The sequence below is a fragment of the Phyllobates terribilis genome, unplaced genomic scaffold (assembly GCF_046119375.1).
Source record: "Phyllobates terribilis strain yellow unplaced genomic scaffold, ASM4611937v1 Scaffold_2__4_contigs__length_985480577, whole genome shotgun sequence".
In the NCBI taxonomy this organism is placed as follows: domain Eukaryota; kingdom Metazoa; phylum Chordata; class Amphibia; order Anura; family Dendrobatidae; genus Phyllobates; species Phyllobates terribilis.
Genome location: NW_027362762.1, coordinates 812,503,603 through 812,522,266, shown reverse-complemented (window position 1 = coordinate 812,522,266; position 18,664 = coordinate 812,503,603). Strand labels below are relative to the sequence as shown.

General features: G+C 47.6%; 1 protein-coding gene across 2 annotated transcripts in view; it reads right to left on the bottom strand.

Annotated features, from left to right (window-relative positions):
• Positions 1 to 18,664, bottom strand: part of SEPTIN4 (septin 4) — a 123,045-nt gene that overhangs the window by 10,919 nt on the left and 93,462 nt on the right. For both annotated transcript variants that reach the window (XM_073667606.1, XM_073667605.1), the window contains exons 10-11: positions 18,155 to 18,317; positions 14,528 to 14,627 (exon numbers count right to left, since the gene is read on the bottom strand). In XM_073667606.1, coding sequence (XP_073523707.1) covers positions 14,528 to 14,627; positions 18,155 to 18,317 — 263 coding nt within the window. The remainder of the gene's footprint in view (positions 1 to 14,527; positions 14,628 to 18,154; positions 18,318 to 18,664) is intronic.

Sequence of the window (18,664 nt, the reverse complement as noted above, 5' to 3'; positions counted from 1 at the left end):
GCACCGCCTGTGTATCTAATAACAATTTTTTACTGCATCTAACACAGCCAATCATTTTGGGCTAGTAGCAGTGTCTCGCAGTCAGCGGAGTAGCCCATCTGAAGCAAGCTACACCACCTGTGTATCTAATAACAATTTTTAACTGCATCTAGCCCAGGCAATACTTTGGGCCTAGTAGCAGTGTCTGCTAGTCAGCGGAGTAGCCCAGCTGTTAAGCAAGCTAGACCGTCTGTAGATCTAATTACAAATTTTTTACTGCATCTAGCCCAGGCAATACTTTGGGCCTAGTAGCAGTGTCTGCAAGTCAGCGGAGTAGCCCAGCTGTTAATCAAGCTACACCGCCTGTAGAACTAATTACAAATTTTTAACTGCATCTAGCCCAGGCAATACTTTGGGCCTAGTAGCAGTGTCTGCTAGTCAGCAGAGTAGCCCAGCTGTTAAGCAAGCTACACCGCCTGTAGATCTAATTACAAATTTTTAACTGCATCCAGCCCAGGCAATACTTTGGGCCTATTATAAACCTATAAGAAGAGCTGGCAATCAAAATCTGAACATCCAAAAGGGAGAGAGAGAGAGAGATGTAATAGAGATAATGCTGGTGTATAAAGGACATCGCTCTCAGTAAATAACGGCCAAAGATATAGCTGTTAATGCAAAATACGGTATCTTTATTGAACAAAGTACAACATGTAATATATAGCAGTAAAAGACAAATAAGAGTGACTAGGATGAGAGACCAAATAGGGGTTACGATCGAAAATACCCCAAAGAGAGAAAGGAAAACCTTAACCCAACTGCAGATATCTCCCCATAGTAAGTACCCAGGTGTTAAATATAATCAGGCAATGTGGTCTGTGTCCGACTTGTTGGAGAGACACCTAGGCTATGGATCTAAAGTTAGACAAACAGTACAGCAAGCAGATCAAATGTATCTAAAGTGATCTGCTTATAGTAATCAGAATAGCCACACATTACCTTGTGACATAGTGATGACCAGGTGTGGAGAGTCTGCAGAAGGGAATGAATAGCGCGCCTCGACGCGCGTTTCACCGAAGTGGCTTCGTCAGGAGAGGTGGCTAAAGGAAAATCAGAGGGTGTATATATATAGAATGATAGCAGTGTCTGTCCAATGGACGCGCAGCCCGTCATCGCGTCCCGCCCCCTCAAGCGCCCGAGCGAGTCCAGCGCCGCCAGGCACAGCAGGAGGGGAGGAAGTATCATCCCCTCCGCTGTCTAGGCAACCCAGGACACGCCCACGACGCCCGAGCTTTTTAACTGCATCTAGCCCAGGCAATACTTTGGGCCTAGTAGCAGTGCCTGCTAGTCAGCGGAGTAGCCCAGCTGTTAAGCAAGCTACACCGCCTGTGCTTTGGACACTTAATTTTTTCAAAGGAAACCCTTCGGGCCCCCGGGACACTCAGTCAAGTGCATCGGGGAGGCGCCCCAAGGCAAAGGGGCTGGGACTTGCGGTAGCATGCCTTGCGGCGGACCGCCAAGCTCGATCCTTATAAAAGCTTTTTAACTGCAGCAGCTTTAGTGGACGCTACTGGAGTTGGAATTACCGCGGCTGCTGGCACCAGACTTGCCCTCCAATAGATCCTTGTAAAAGGATTTAAAGTGTACTCATTCAAATTACAGAGCCAATTTAAATTACAGAGCTTAGACCTGCCTCCACTACGGGGGGTCTCGATGCACCAGCGGACAGGCACCAGTATTGGGAGAGGGGGGCTGGCCGTCAGGGTCCACCGCGGCTCTGGCACAAACCCGGCGACACGGAGGTCGTACTGGCAGGAACGGCCTGGCCGTGTCGGCTTCACACTCCAGCGTAGTCCCTCTGCCTGCTCGCGCCCATAACCTCAAAGGGATGCGCAAGCGGCTTTTTTTCCCAGGGCTGTTCTCCGCCCAGCAGGAACGTGGGGGAGCTCAGGTCGGCCTTCCACCATACTCCCTTACCTCCCTCGCCCTCTTTCCTTCTTCCGTTCTCCAGCTAACCCGGCTCTGTGGTGTCCGCTCTCCCTCCAGCTCTCTCCTTCTCACAGGTGGACTACCGCGCGTATTCACACTGTGGCGAATCTTTTGGGCCCAGGCATAAGAAGTCGTCGAGGTAATGGATAATATGTGCCCCCTTAGAAACGTCCATGATGACCCATTCGAGGAAGCAACTAAACGCCTCAAATAGTGAGCAGGATATGGAGCACCCCATGGGCAAACAGCGATCTATATAGTATGCTCCTTCCCAGAAGCAGCCCAATAGGTGGACACTATTCGGAGGCACAGGTAGTAAGTAACTGGAACGCCCCCTCAATGTCTGTTTTGGCCATTAGGGTGCCCCTTCCCAACTTCTTGACCCGCCTGATTGCCTTGTCAAAGGAGGTACAGTATATACTACTGTACTTGGTTCCGCGTCGATGTTGTCGTTTACTGACCTGCCCCTTGGATATGACAAATGGTGGATTAGTCCGAATGTATTGGGTTCCGTTTTTGGCACGACTCCCAACTGGGATACCACTACGTCTTGTAAGGAAAGTGTTCTGAATGGAACCGCCATTCTACCTAAAGATATTTCTTTTTTTAATTTTCTTGTCACGACGTCTGGGTGTTGGTAAGTTGATTTTAGATTTTTACTCCAGCCTTTCTTGATTTTAGAAGGGCATGACATGCCTATATCTGTGTCTCATCCTCCTTTTACTCCTCCACCTCTTTTCTTTTCGTATGACTATATGAACTTGTCACTTTTCCATGTGTTAGATGTGTCTTCTGAGCAGTTTGTCAGCTTTTGGACACCTTTGAAGATGTTTTCTATGTGTTTTCTATGTGTTTTTGTTTGCCTGCCATTGGTTTTAACGGTGTTCGACGAACTGCTCGACGAACCGAACCGAACCCGAACACTACGGGGGTAGCTCAACACTAGTTGTGACATCACATATTACGATGCATGTCACCTGAGTGACAGTATGGCGCACATTGTCGACAAAGGCCTATATGTGTCGGAAGACTGAGTCTGGAGTGAAGAGAATGTGCACGAGAGGGAAGGGAGAAAGAAGATGGGGGGAGGACCTGGCAGCAGCATACGAGGGTGGTAGCAAAGGTGGACAATGAGGTAAGTATTATTTTTTTTGACATTTTACGTGTTCATTGTGCTCTGGGGTCTGTGCATAATAAGGAACATTCAATTCAAAGCAAATAACTTTGCTGCAAATCGAATTTCCTTGTAAAAGTCGCATGATTTACCAAACATGAGTTTCGCCAGATTCCCTCATCTCTAGCAAATGCATATAAATATCTGATTACTAACTTATAGCTCAGATATTAATTACTAACTCATAGCTCAGAGTTTGCAATATGATAATCAAACTTTGATTAGAGTCATGTCTACTATTTTGTTTGGAAATATAACTGAGCACAGCGGGGCAGATTTATCATTGCTGTCTAGTTTTAATACAGTGTAAATTTAAGACTAGACAGTTTTAAAATGTTCCAAATTTATAGAAGTGAAGGTGTATGTTAAATTTGCCACATCTTTAGACTGTCCAGGGGTACATTCATAAAGTTTTGTAAAAAATTAGCACATTTTTTCTCATGTGTTTTCTTTGCTATTTTACAATCCTGTCGCCACTTTCAAACAATGTGTAATCTGGGAATAGTTAGCTATGCAACAAGGTTTAAGCCAAGTTATAAATTACATCTTTTATGCAAAAGTTGCAAAAAGGCACAACTCTCCAGTGGGCCGGAAGCGTAAAAACTGATGAAAAAATACTAGACAAAAGTGTTTTATCTAGTTATGAAACATCATGCATCACTTATACACTTTGTGCAAAAATTATTAGGCAATTTGTATTTTTGATGATTAATTTTATTATTGAACCACTACAGTACTGTCAGTTAACCCTGAATATTAACGAAAGTAAAACTGGGCTTTTGTCTTTCTTAGGAGAATATCTCTGGGTCCAGAATTATTGGGCAACCATTAGTGTGCAGAATTATTATGCAGCTGAATGAAAAATGTAAATTTTCCCATCTCCGTTGTTTATTTTTATCTGTTAAAATGAGAATAACAACGAACAACTCAAAATGTGGAAAAATACTGTACATTTCAAAAAAAAATATTTGTGACCAATAAAACTCTCCTTCTATTCAATAACAGTGATAAGTCTTCTATCCATGGGGTCTGTCAGTTTCTTATTCTGTTAGCGATCAACTTTTTGGGCAGCACCAACCTGTTTTCCTTCACCATAAATCTCCTGTTTAACAAGGGCCCAAAAGTTCCCAATAGGATTTAGGCCAGGTGAGGAAGGGGCTATGACATTATTCTTTCTTCTTTAAGGCCTTTCCTGGCAGCAAAACAGTGGAGACTTTGATGCATGTGGTGGAGCATTGCCCTGCATATAATTCATGTTTTTTTTAAAGATGCAGACATTTTCCTGTACCACTGATGAAGAAAGTGTCTTGTAAACTATGTTTAGAAGTTGATTTTGAGTCCATTTTCAACCTGAAAAAGGTCAAACTAACTCATTTTTCCTAATGCAAGTCCATAGCTGTAACCCTCCTCCACCGGGCTGGTGTCTGAGTGGAAGTGTAGGTCTGTGCCCGTAACTGATCCAGCCTGAGAGGCATGCTTTTCAGCATTGTTACATATTTGGAAAAGAGAATATTAGAATCTTCTTCAGCACAAAAATTTAGTCCAGAAGGTCTGTTTTGTTCCATATCGACAGGCTGCTTTTCTCTGCTTGGAGGATAGATAATAGATTGTAAGAAAGGTCTCCCTCAAAAGATTATCAATACTTTGATAATTTCTGGAAGGTTTCTACTAATAGTTTATCAATGGTCTGGAAGAAATTCTCTTTTTGATTCAAAGCGCAGAATTATTCTTTAAAGAGCTCCCTATTGTGCTTACTTCTGCCAGATGGTTTTGTTAAAGCACCGCTGGAATAGTGCTTTAAATGTAATTCCCCTTCCCCCTGTCACTTGCCGCTGCCTTCATCCTTTACCAGCGTCGTTCCCGTCGGTCTCCAGCTAAAAAGTGACCTGCTGGCAGCTCCGGTGTTTCATGGAGATCGCCGGATGTCACTTTTCAATACATCTCTATGTGAGCCTCGTTCTGGCTCTCATAGACTTGCATTGAGCTCATGTGTCAGAAGTTAGAGAAGGTACAAGAGGGCGCCGCGGGACTGGAGTGATGTCAGTAAAAGGTGAAGCCACCGGAAGGTGAGTATAACAACGGGGGCAATGGACTTACATTTAAAGCGTAATTTCAGCACTGAAAAAAAAAACAGCAGAGTAGTGTTTTAAGGATCCCAGAACCAAGGACCTTAACTGCTATCATCGGGTTTCTGGATAGGGAGTTTTACAATCTCAAATTCTTGAAGACTCAAAAACCCTTGGGCCAAATTCGACCCTCCAGTATCCTCGAAATCTCCCTCGTCTTGAAAAGACTCTCTGAACCTCGTTTCTGAAGTTGACATCAGCTGGTTGTCCTTTAAGGTCTGGTTCTTTGCGACCAACACATCCTCAAGGTGGCTAGTTCCAGAGTCATTATTACCTGCATTTGTATTAAATCCATTTAATGAGGAATACGTTTTTTTTTCACAACTTGGATCTCTACAATAGAGATTTATCTTTTCAAAATCATTCTCTTCTATCACATATTTTGCTGCTATTCTCAGGCTTTAGGAAGGGCTCAAAGTCTTCTAAAGACTCTAGCCAGATGCATAAAAAAACTTGTATCATCAAAGTGCATAACCTGGCAGAGCTTCCTCAGTTTTTCCCATATAAAACTCATACTTCTGTGGCACCCCAGGGGTCTGGTTTCCACAGTAACAGCAGTGTTATGTCTGAGAGCAGGTGGGAGGTCTCTTGGTCAGGAATCCTATGCATGCCACACCTCCTGCCCAGTCCTGGGAGGGGAAGAACTTCCCCTATATAAACCTGGGGCTGAGGCAGGGTTAGAGAAGAAGAGTAGAGAGAAGAAGAGAAGCAGTGATAGGAAAGAAAGATCAGGAGCTCTGTGGGAGTCGTGCTAAGAGGAGATCAGGGCTGGAAGCTGTAGAGCTCGCCCTGATTGAAGATTTCTTACCGGACCCGGAGTCCGAGGCTGTGGGGACTAACTCCTACCCAGCAGCAGAAACCGACCGGCAGGGGATTTCAGGTCCTCTGGCCCAGAAACCCGAAGGCTCGGTCACACGTGTGGGACCAGCACCGCCGTCGTGAGCGGAAGCTACTAGAAGGCCCCGAGTCACCGGCCATACGGGTGAGCACCACACGGTACACTCAGGGACGTGGGCTACCTTTACCCGCCTCTAGCAAGGTAGCCAGAAGAGTACAATTAGTTGGGGAGGCCTACAACTCTGCCTGGCCAAGGGGGATCCCATCTGCTCAAGGACTGACCAGGCCCCGACCGCTAGCCAGTACTCCGGGAGGGTCTATCTTTGTCACCAGTAAAGACCCTGAACTACACCGTATCATCTCTGAGTGATTCCTGCTACCCCCATCATCCACGTCGGCTGCCCTGAGGCCATACCCCTCCCGTTGGGGGTTATACCATCCACGCTGCACCATCCTCCCACCGGCCTCAGCGAATTGCCCTGCAGCGGCAGCTCCATAGCTGCATTCAACGGGTGGCGTAGTCGTTCTACATCTACTGCTAATATACCGCCACTTAGTCTGACTCCCTGGGCACGGACCGGGTCACCGCCACGAGACTACTACCCCTATCAGATCCGGCTCCGGGTAGTCCCTGCGTGCGCAACGCTACATCACATAGGCCCAGGGCGCGTCAACTTTTGGCGTAGTCGGAAGGATCTCGTGCCCGCAACCACCGGGTACTGCGTGCCTGAAAAAGACTGTTCAAACTTACCAGTGGTGAAGATTCCCGCCATCCGGCGCCATCTTCTACCTTCTTCCCGCCATCCGCGAAGTTTTCCCGCCATCCGGCGCCATCTTCTGCCTTCTTCCCGCCATCCGTGGAGTTTTCCCGCCGTTGGACGCCATCTTGAAGACGCCGCGCGGGAAGAAGAGGGGCGTGGACTCCGAAAGCGCGTGAGAACTGAAGCCCCGCCTCACGTCCGGACGTTGCGTAAGGTCCTGGAAGGAGCCCAGCAGACGCCGACGTCACAGGAGCGCGACGGAAGGTCCTCAACCCTGACGATCCACTGTGGAGCCGCGGCCTACGGAAGAGGATCATCGCAAGGTAGGCCACGGTCCACTAGGGGGGAGGAAGATGTCGGATACGGAGGAGAGCTTCACTGCCTCAACCCCCGCCAGCGCCACCGCTGCTGCAGTCATGCCTTTCACCATGCCCTATATCCCGGGAGCGGCCTGGCTACCCCAGTACTCAGGGGAGTCACATACTCTGCATGACTTTAGAGAAAAGCTGGATAGCCTCTTCAAGGTGTACCCCCTCACAGAAGAGCAAAAAGTGAGCATCCTGGTGGCCCAATTAACTGGGGCAGCCCAAAGGGAGGTAAAGTCCTGGCCACCTTGGGGAAGGACTGTCGCAGGGATACTAACCCGGCTGAAGGATACCTTTGATACCCGCACCTCAGCTGAGATCAAGCTTAGATTCTACGGGTGCAAGCAGCGAGCACAAGAGAGTATAAGGGACTATGCACTAAACCTACAAGAGGCCCTGAGAGCCATTAAGCAGACCGACCCTGACGGCGTGGGAGACGAGGACCGGCTGTTGACTGAACAATTTATAGAGGGTTTATATTGCAATGCCCACCGAACCCAGTTGCGGGCAATGGCCTTACAGGACCCTCATCTGGGATTTGCACAGTTCAAGTACAGAGCCATCCGGGTGCTCCGAGAACCGGCACCAGGTGGCGTTGTGACCCACAGACGCCCCACTACCACTTACCACCAAGAGGCGGCGCCCTTGTCGGCAGGGCCTGTGGGAGCTGATGCGCAGGCTTTGAACAATGACCCGGCTCCCGACCTGCACCATCAGGTCCAAGAGCTAGCTAAAAGCGTTGCTGCGCTAACCCGAACTGTGCAGTCTTTACAGGTTTCTACTCCAGGGAAGATCCAGCTGGCATCTGGACCGGAGGACATCCAGTGGCGCCGACCAAGGAGGACCCCACCGGCCAGAGGAAGACCCAGCGACCGATACAACGAGGACGGACAACCTATCTGCCGCCGCTGCAATCAACCCGGACATATGGCAAGGTACTGTCCTTTAAACTGGCACAACCTAGGGTAGAGGGCCAACCCCTAGGAAAAAGATCATCAGGCCCATCAAACTGGCGTGACAAATATGTGGGAGGACGTCCAGTCTTGCCTGTGGTACTGGATGGCATTCCTATGAGTGCCCTACTGGACACTGGGTCACAGGTCACCACCATCCCGTACGTGCTCTTCAAGCAGTACTGGAATGACTCGGATATAACCCGCTACCCTGACGACGACTTGAGTATCATCGCCAGCAATGGTCAGCCCGTGCCACAGATCGGATTTAAAGAGGTGACCATTAAAATCGGTAGAGTCGAGCTGGCAGCCCAGGGACTGATCATTGTGGACATTGATAAGCACGAGAGTCACCCTAAGATAACTCTAGGAACTAATGTAATTGAAAATTGTCTTGCAGAGGTGATTTTTATTTTACAGCAGGTTGCCAAGAACGCCAGCTCCGGCCAGCAGCGAGTGCTCCAAAAAGAGATCCGGGCACTGATGCGACGGCAACAGGTGGAACTCTCCGGCGGTGAGATTGGTAGCGTGAGAATGTGTGACCCTTTCCCTATTGCCATGCCCCCAAAAAGTGAAATGATGATTTGGTGCCGGGCGGCTATTGGTCTGAGAGGTAGAGATTACCAGGCAATGGTAGAACCAGTTTACTCAGACAGTAGGCCCACCATTTTGACAGCACGGGGGGTGGTCAATGTACGCCATGGGAGGGTGCCCGTTCGCATAATAAATATCGGGAAGAGGGAAGTGTACCTGCCCCGGTATGCCACGCTAGCCAAATTGTATACCATCAATCAGAATTCTATACAGTCCGTAGAACCCTTGCCTCCATCTTCTCCGGAGGAAGGTAACGGCTCTAAACAACAAATGGAGGATTGGTGTCAGCAACTACATTTGGGTACTGACTCCACTCCCTCTCACCAGAAACAGGGAGTCTACCGGGTGGTTCAAGAGTACGAGAGAGTGTTTAGTAAACACCCGTTAGACTTCGGGCGAGTCAAGGGGGTAGAACATCACATCCCCACGGGAGACCATCCTCCCATAAAAGAGAGGTATCGACCCGTACCCCCTGCACACTACCAACACGCCAAGGGGATGCTTAGAGACATGAAGGAGGCTGGGGTAATCAGGGAAAGCTGTAGCCCCTGGGCAGCTCCACTAGTCTTGGTCAAAAAGAAAGACAACACCATGAGAATGTGTGTAGATTACCGGAAAATAAACCGTATCACACACAAAGATGCGTACCCCTTACCAAGAATAGAGGAGTCTTTGGCTGCTTTAAAATCTGCTAACTTCTTCTCCACCTTGGATCTCACTAGCGGGTACTGGCAGGTTCCTGTAGCAGAGGCGGATCGGGAAAAGACCGCATTCACCACCCCGATGGGACTTAGTGAGTTTACCTGCATGCCGTTTGGACTCTGCAACGCACCAGGAACCTTCCAGCGATTGATGGAGTGCTGTCTGGGACACCGGAACTTTGAGAGGGTCCTGTTATACCTGGACGATGTCATCGTCTACTCCAAAACCTACGAGGACCACCTGAAGCACCTGGCGGAAGTGTTTGAAGCTCTGGCAAGTTACGGCCTAAAGGTGAAACCCTCCAAGTGTCACCTCCTGAAGCCAAAGGTGCAGTACCTGGGACACGTGGTGAGTGCTGACGGAGTGGCTCCCGACCCTGATAAGATCACCGCAATTAAGGAATGGCCAAGCCCCTCCAGTGTAAAGGAAGTGAGGCAGTTCCTCGGGTTGGTAGGCTACTTCCGAAGGTTCATACCCGGTTTCACCAAAAAGGCAGCTCCTATGCAGGACCTCCTGATAGGCCAGTCCAGGAAGGCCAAGAACCAGAAGCCGCCCTTCAGATGGGAGAAGTTGGAAGAAAAGTCCTTCCGCCAGCTGAAGATGGCCCTCACGGGGGATGAAATCCTGGCGTACCCTGATTATAGCCAACCCTTTATCCTCTACACCGACGCCAGTAACATTGGGCTAGGAGCCGTACTATCCCAGATCCAGCAGGGGAAAGAACGGGTAATTGCTTACGCCAGCCGAAAACTGGGACCCACCGAAAGAAATCCTGAGAATTACAGCTCATTTAAGCTAGAGTTCCTGGCAGTGGTGTGGGCAGTCACCGAACGCTTTAAGCACTACCTCGCTTCTTCCCGGTTCACCGTGTACACGGATAACAACCCGTTGACACACCTGGACACTGCAAGACTCGGTGCCCTAGAGCAGAGATGGATGGCCCGCTTGTCCAACTATGAGTTTACAATCAAATACCGGGCAGGACGCTCCAATACCAACGCGGACGCCCTGTCCAGGATGCCAAACCTACCGGACGAGGGTGAGGATTCAGAAGATTTGGAAGAGGTCGAACTCCCTGCGTTCCACCGTCATGGGACTATCCAGTATTCCCCCCGTGTAAGGGGTAAGCAAGCCGCTACGTTCAACCCCTTACCTCACTACAACTGGGCGGAAACGCAAGACAGTGACCCTGCCGTCCGGCTGGTGAAGGAGATGCTGACTCAGCCAGAAGCTCGCCTTGACCCAGACGCTCCGGAGGAGGCCAAGCAACTGTGGGCAGAGAAGAGTCGACTGTTCCTTTACAAGGGGAAGTTGTGCCGCAGAATGGTTAACTCCCGGACGCATGAACTGATCTGGCAAGTAGTGGTGCCAAGAAGGGACGCAGCTATGGTGATGGAGGCATACCACGACGGGGCTGGGCACTTCGGATGGAAGAAGCTGGAGTTCCTGCTGCGCGGGCGGTTCCATTGGGTAGGCATGAGAGGAACCATCGAGAGGTGGTGCAGAGACTGTGGCCCATGCAACCTAAGAAGGAAGGACCGTGCCAGCCAGAAGACCCCCCTTCAGTCCATCGTCACCCGGCAGCCATTGGAACTGGTAGCCTTGGATCATGTAAAACTGACCCCAAGCAGAAGTGGCTACGTCTACGCATTAACCATCGTGGATCACTACTCCCGGTTCTTGGTTGTCGTCCCCGTCAAGGACTTAACGGCTCAAACAGCAGCTAGAGCCTTCCAGCAGCACTTCTGCCGTCCACACGGCTACTCAGAGCAGGTGCTGACGGATCAGGGACCTGCCTTTGAAGCGGAGGTCTTCCAAGAGTTCTGTACTCTGTATGGCTGCCGGAAGATCAGGACGACACCCTATCATCCGCAAACTAATGGACTTTGTGAGAAAATGAACCAGGTGGTGATAGATCTTCTAAAAACATTGCCCCTGGAAGAACGCAGTCTGTGGCCTGAGAAGCTGCCCGACCTGGTGGACCTATACAACTACATCCCTGTAGGTTCCACCAACTGTACCCCGGCTTACCTAATGAGGGCAAGACCCGGTAAGCTACCTGTTGACCTGGAGATGGGAGTCCTGACACCCGAGGACACTTCACCGGAAGCAGACTGGGACACAGAGAGGCAGCAGCAGTACCGGAAAGTACAGGAGAGCGTGGAGCGAAGTCTCTGTCTGGCTAGGGAAAGACAAGAGAAAACTTACAACCAGTATGCTCCCGCTGTTCCCTTGGTACCCGGAGAGCAGGTCTTGAAGAGGAAAAGACGGCTCCACAAGTTGGACGACCAGTGGGAGAAGGACCCGTACATCGTACTGCCCTCAAGCCACGACAACCCGAAGGTCTGTACCATCAGTAAAGACGGAGGGGAAACCACAACCATTGTATCCCGGGATCACCTGAAGAGGTGTCCCGAACAGCTACGGAATCCTGAAGAGGAACAAGAAGACCCTCGACCCGTAGAGGAAAGGGAAGATGTGGTTAGTACTGTGCTCGGAGACTTCCCTCGGTCCTGGACTCAAGTCAATGGTGCAGTTGTGGTACCCGTCCTCACGTTCCTCCAACCAGCATCCCAAGTACTCACGGAGCAACCAGTAGAGCTGGAAGAACAGCCGGTCCAGGAGGCAGAAGACTCCACACAAGCAGATCAGGAGGATCAACCCTCTGCTTATAGTGAGCCTGCCATACCCCTAGTGAGCCAAAGAGCCTGTAAACAGCTGCCCAGTTTAACCTTGACAGCTCCTACACCCTGTAGTTCAGGGCCAGACAGTCAGCTCCGTAGGTCCACTAGGGCCACTAAAGGCCAGCTACCCGCACGTTGGAGAATTTGAAGTGTTTAAATTGTTTTATTTGTGGTCACCTGTCTGTTACTTGTAAATAATTATGTGTTTCTAGTTATTTTTAGGAGTCCTTGGTGGATTTACCGGGAGTCCTTGTACAATTGGTTGGAGCGTAACTTAGGAATGGACTAAAGACTGTTAAGGACTCGGGGCAGGACAGACCCCTACCTGGTTACGTCTCCCTGTTTTGGTGAAATGGACACCTTGCTTTTCTTCAAAAACTGCACCCGGTTGCGGACACGCCGTGACCATTCTAATATGTTTTTTTTTTTCTATTGTACCGTTTCTGTTTGTATTGGTTATGTTTTTCTAAAATATGTTTAGTCCCGGAGTACTAAATTTCACTAGGGGGGAATCTGGCACCCCAGGGGTCTGGTTTCCACAGTAACAGCAGTGTTATGTCTGAGAGCAGGTGGGAGGTCTCTTGGTCAGGAATCCTATGCATGCCACACCTCCTGCCCAGTCCTGGGAGGGGAAGGACTTCCCCTATATAAACCTGGGGCTGAGGCAGGGTTAGAGAAGAAGAGTAGAGAGAAGAAGAGAAGCAGTGATAGGAAAGAAAGATCAGGAGCTCTGTGGGAGTCGTGCTAAGAGGAGATCAGGGCTGGAAGCTGTAGAGCTCGCCCTGATTGAAGATTTCTTACCGGACCCGGAGTCCGAGGCTGTGGGGACTAACTCCTACCCAGCAGCAGAAACCGACCGGCAGGGGATTTCAGGTCCTCTGGCCCAGAAACCCGAAGGCTCGGTCACACGTGTGGGACCAGCACCGCCGTCGTGGAGCGGAAGCTACTAGAAGGCCCCGAGTCACCGGCCATACGGGTGAGCACCACACGGTACACTCAGGGACGTGGGCTACCTTTACCCGCCTCTAGCAAGGTAGCCAGAAGAGTACAATTAGTTGGGGAGGCCTACAACTCCGCCTGGCCAAGGGGGATCCCATCTGCTCAAGGACTGACCAGGCCCCGACCGCTAGCCAGTACTCCGGGAGGGTCTATCTTTGTCACCAGTAAAGACCCTGAACTACACCGTATCGTCTCTGAGTGATTCCTGCTACCCCCATCATCCACGTCGGCTGTCCTGAGGCCATACCCCTCCCGTTGGGGGTTATACCATCCACGCTGCACCATCCTCCCACCGGCCTCAGCGGTTTGCCCTGCAGCGGCAGCTCCATAGCTGCATTCAACGGGTGGCGTAGTCGTTCTACATCTACTGCTAATATACCGCCACTTAGTCTGACTCCCTGGGCACGGACTGGGTCACCGCCACGAGACTACTACCCCTATCAGATCCGGCTCTGGGTAGTCCCTGCGTGCGCAACGCTACATCACATAGGCCCAGGGCGCGTCACTTCCATATCATGGGCAGAAGAAGCTCGAGATCAGCATCATGCCATGGTCTACATCGTCTGCTTTTGCAAAACATTACAGGCTTCACATTAAAGCTTCCAAGAGCTCAGCCATCAGCACATGGGGCACGAATTGCAGTGCTTGAATAATTTCCCACCCTTATTTTTAGATCTATTCAGATCCCTTATATGCTGCCTAACGATGAAGAGGAAAGTCAAAATTTGTTACCGGTAATTTTTTTTCCACATGTCCAAAGGCAGCACATGTAACCCACCCAATAAAATAATTTGCATTTAATCTTGACTCTATTATATTTACAGATTGGAAGATTACTTGTAACGCATTTTCGTTATACTAGCACTGCATATAATCTATACTATTGCCACATATAGTCTACTATGCTAGGGCTGGATATAATCTACTATGCCAGTGCAGAGTATAATTACTATAAGGCCACAGCCCCATTATCAGTATTTGGTCAGTATTCGGTCAGTATTTTTTCTCAGGAGTGGGAAACAAAACCAGGAGTGGGTGATAAATGCAGAATTGGTGACTTGTTTCTATTATCCTCGTGCTGGCTCTCATAGACTTGCATTGAGCTCTTGTGACGTAACTTCTGACTTTTGACCAGTCAGAAGTTACAGGCACAAGATAGCGCTGCGGGACTGGAGTGGTGTCAGTAAAAGCTGAATTTCGGCTGGATAAATATTGGATCAACGGTTCCATACATATGACAATGTAAAAAGTGAAAAAATGATTTATTTATGTCCAAGTTACCGAATCGGATTGTCTATTTTTCAGCAGAAAATAGGTATTTTTTGCTATCTGCACTCTGTGAATACTGGATGATAGTATCCTCTCACCTCCTCATCCTTCTCACGGATGAGTTTCATTGTCTCATGCTCTGGTGATGGAGGCACGCTGGGAATTGGAAAATCTGTACCACTTTCTCGAGTCAGTTTACTGTAAGAAGAAAACACGAGCTTAAATATAATTTCTTATTAATTGCTGGAAAGAGCAGATAAGAGAACATATATTCATTCTTACAAATGTGTCCTTCCTTACCTTTGCTCTCATCACAACATATCCTAAGATGTGTGGTGGGGGATTATGAACTTAAAAAAAACATGACTTGTGAAACTCTGTCACAAGATGTCTATCTAATAGCTATGCTTTAGCATGTCCTGTGTCAGTCTGTAAACAAAATATTGCCACCATGTAGTTGAATGACTGCACGACACTCTAAGACCTCTACATACAGCATGTGGGCCAATAGAGCGGGACTTGATGCCTAATCGTTTCTATTGTACAGTACGCTATGATCTGCACTTATCAGTTAGGCGTTGGGGCTTAAAGGGTATTTCAAACAAACAAAGTTAATTTTAAAGTTCATTTTAATTGATAGATCTTGGAATAATAATAATTTCCACAATTGGATGTATTTAAAAAAATGTTCCTGTGCTGAGATAATCTTATAAATGTGCATCTGCTGTGTGCTGTGTAATGGCTGTGTCTGACCGTACAGGAACATGGTCTGATCATACCACATCTCCTGGGCAGATGAGGAAGCAAGAGAGTATACAGACATTACAGCAGGGGATCACAGCTGATTCTTTTTCTGACATAAAACATTTCCCTACCTGTTTTTAAAAAATGTTTTACCTCAAAGAAAGAATCCTCTGCGATCCCATGCTGTCCTGTCTGTACAATCTTTTGCTTCCTCATCTGCCCAGGAGATGTGATATGATCAGACCATGTTCCTGTACGTTCAGACACAGCCATTACACAGTACACAGCAGGGGCACATTTATAAGATTATCTCAGCACAGGAACATTTTTTTTAAACACATCCAATTGTGAAAATTATTATTATTCCAATATCTATTGATTAAAATTAACTTTGTTCATGGACAAACCCCTCTAAGGCAGAATGATGCTGCGCCAACCACTCACCGGTATATCGGAGAGCGGCTACTGCTACTCTCAGAGACAGCACCCACATCGAAGTGCTATACAGGAATGGACAGTGTGATATGGGCACTAGCAAGCACAAGGGAGTACAAGAACTCTACCCTTAAACGGGTTGTCCAGTCTTTTAATAAAAGCCTGCAGTTTATGTGACTGCAGACTTCTGAATCTTTACAGCGCATGCACCACATACTGTTAGGATTCTCCGGTGTTGCCAGCGAGAGTCACTTGACCGCAAGTATGAGATTTGGATATATGAAGTTATGTGCCGACTAGATGTGCTTGGCCTCTCTGAATGCAATTGAATTGAGTGAGGCCAAGCACTTCTAGTTTTAATGTAGCCGGAAGTATGCAAATCGCATTCTTGTGGTCAAGGCGAAAGAATTCAGGAGAGAGCCCCTTTAAGTAGATACATTTTCTACAACATCCTGGGACAGGCTATCTACTAGTATATTATGTGTTGATGTGTGGCCACCTGGTGGTTGTTATATATATTGCAGCCTGCCAAGGGTTTTTATAGCATGGCGCATTATTGTTTTTAATAGGTTTCAGGAGCAATTGGAGTGCTTAACCAAATTTGAGCTAAGAGAAGGGAGTACACATCTGTCTACTGTATTACATCATTCACTGGGCATTCAAATCACAGTATTACCTGCAGACACACCTCAACAGTTCTGTAGTAACATATATAGAGAGATGGATATTTACATACATACATATATATATGCTCAATACTATCACAATACTATGACATTCTATAGGATAAATAAAAGCCTGTCTGCAGTGTCTGGTAACTTCTATCTAGTTTTCATTCAACCATCGCAAGTTAACCAGGCACACGTACAGTACAGACCAAAAGTTTGGACACACCTTCTCATTTAAAGATTTTTCTGTATTTTCATGACTATGAAAATTGTACATTCACACTGAAGGCATCAAAACTATGAATTAACATATGTGGAATTATATACTTAACAAAAACGTGTGAAACAACAGAAAATATGTCTTATATTCTAGGTTCTTCAAAGTAGCCACCTTTTGCTTTGATGACTGCTTTGCACACTCTTGGCATTCTCTTGATGAGCTTCAAGAGGTAGTCACGGGAAATGGTCTTCCAACAATCTTGAAGGAGTTCCCAGAGATGCTTAGCACTTGTTGGCCCTTTTGCCTTCACTCTGCGGTCCAGCTCACCCCAAACCATCTCGATTGGGTTCAGGTCTGGTGACTGTGGAGGCCAGGTCATCTGGTGTAGCACCCCATCACTCTCCTAGGTCAAATAGCCCTTACACAGCCTGGAGGTGTGTTTGGGGCCATTGTCCTGTTGAAAAATAAATGATGGTCCAACTAAACGCAAACCGGATGGAATAGCATGCCGCTGCAAGATGCTTTGGTAGCCATGCTGGTTCAGTATGCCTTCAATTTTGAATAAATCGCCAACAGTGTCACCAGCAAAGCACCCCCACACCATCACACCTCCTCCTCCATGCTTCACGGTGGGAACCAGGCATGTAGAGTCCATCCGTTCACCTTTTCTGCGTCGCACAGAGACATGGTGGTTGGAACCAAAGATCTCAAATTTGGACTCATCAGACCAAAGCACAGATTTCCACTGGTCTAATGTCCATCCCTTGTGTTCTTGAGCCCAAACAAGTCTCTTATGCTTGTTGCCTGTCCTTAGCAGTGGTTTCCTAGCAGCTATTTTACCATGAAGGCTTGCTGCACAAAGTCTCCTCTTAACAGTTGTTGAAGAGATGTGTCTGCTGCTAGAACTCTGTGTGGCATTGACCTGGTCTCTAATCTGAGCTGCTGTTAATCTGCGATTTCTGAGGCTGGTGACTCAGATAAACTTATCCTCAGAAGCAGAGGTGACTCTTGGTCTTCCTTTCCTGGGGCGGTCCTCATGTGAGCCAGTGTCTTTGTAGCACTTGATGGTTTTTGCAACTGCACTTGGGGACACTTTCAAAGTTTGCCCAATTTTTCACACTGACTGACCTTCATTTCTTAAAGTAATGATGGCCACACGTTTATCTTTACTTAGCTGCTTTTTTCTTGCCATAATACAAATTCTAACAGTCTATTCAGTAGGACTATCAGCTGTGTATCCACCAGACTTCTGCACAACACAACTGATGGTCCCAACCCCATTTATAAGGCAAGAAATCCCACTTATTAAACCTGACAGGGCACACCTGTGAAGTGAAAACCATTTCTGGTGACTACCTCTTGAAGCTCATCAAGAGAATGCCAAGAGTGTGCAAAGCAGTCATCAAAGCAAAAGGTGGCTACTTTGAAGAACCTAGAATATAAGACATATTTTCTGTTGTTTCACACTTTTTTGTTAAGTATATAATTCCACATGTGTTAATTCATAGTTTTGATGCCTTCAGTGTGAATGTACAATTTTCATAGTCATGAAAATACAGAAAAATCTTTAAATGAGAAGGTGTGTCCAAACTTTTGGTCTGTACTGTACATAATAATTTATTTGTGTAGGACCTGTCGGTGGAGTTCCATGCACTTACTTGCGATTCCGTTCTCTCACTACCCGTTGTGTCAAGCTCTGGATGCACTGTGCTCGGTAGTTTTCATAGTGGGTTTCTCTTGTTACATCTTTAAGGTCCTGCATGTGAGTACGGATCAGCATTGTGCGCAGTTTGACAAAGTCACAGTGCTGCTCATTTTCCACTAGGACAAAATCAATGAGTGTTAGAATAGGCAGCTCCTGTAAAAAGATTTTGGGACTTACACACAGTACGTTTCGATTACATAGGCGGAGAATAAGACAATTATAACATCTTATTCTCATAGATGAATGTTAATTTAATAGACTAAGGGATCACAGAGTAATTAGCTGTTTGGACACAACATCCTTTCCCAGTAGCACCATAGGCAGCCACCAATTCTGCCTACCCTCAATCTATCTTTGCCTGGTGAATCCCTCCCCCTCCCGTAACATTAAACCTCATTCATATTTTTGTAAGAAAAACACTTAAGCAACTTAGAAATGAGATGAGATCTTCCAGGAGAAAATA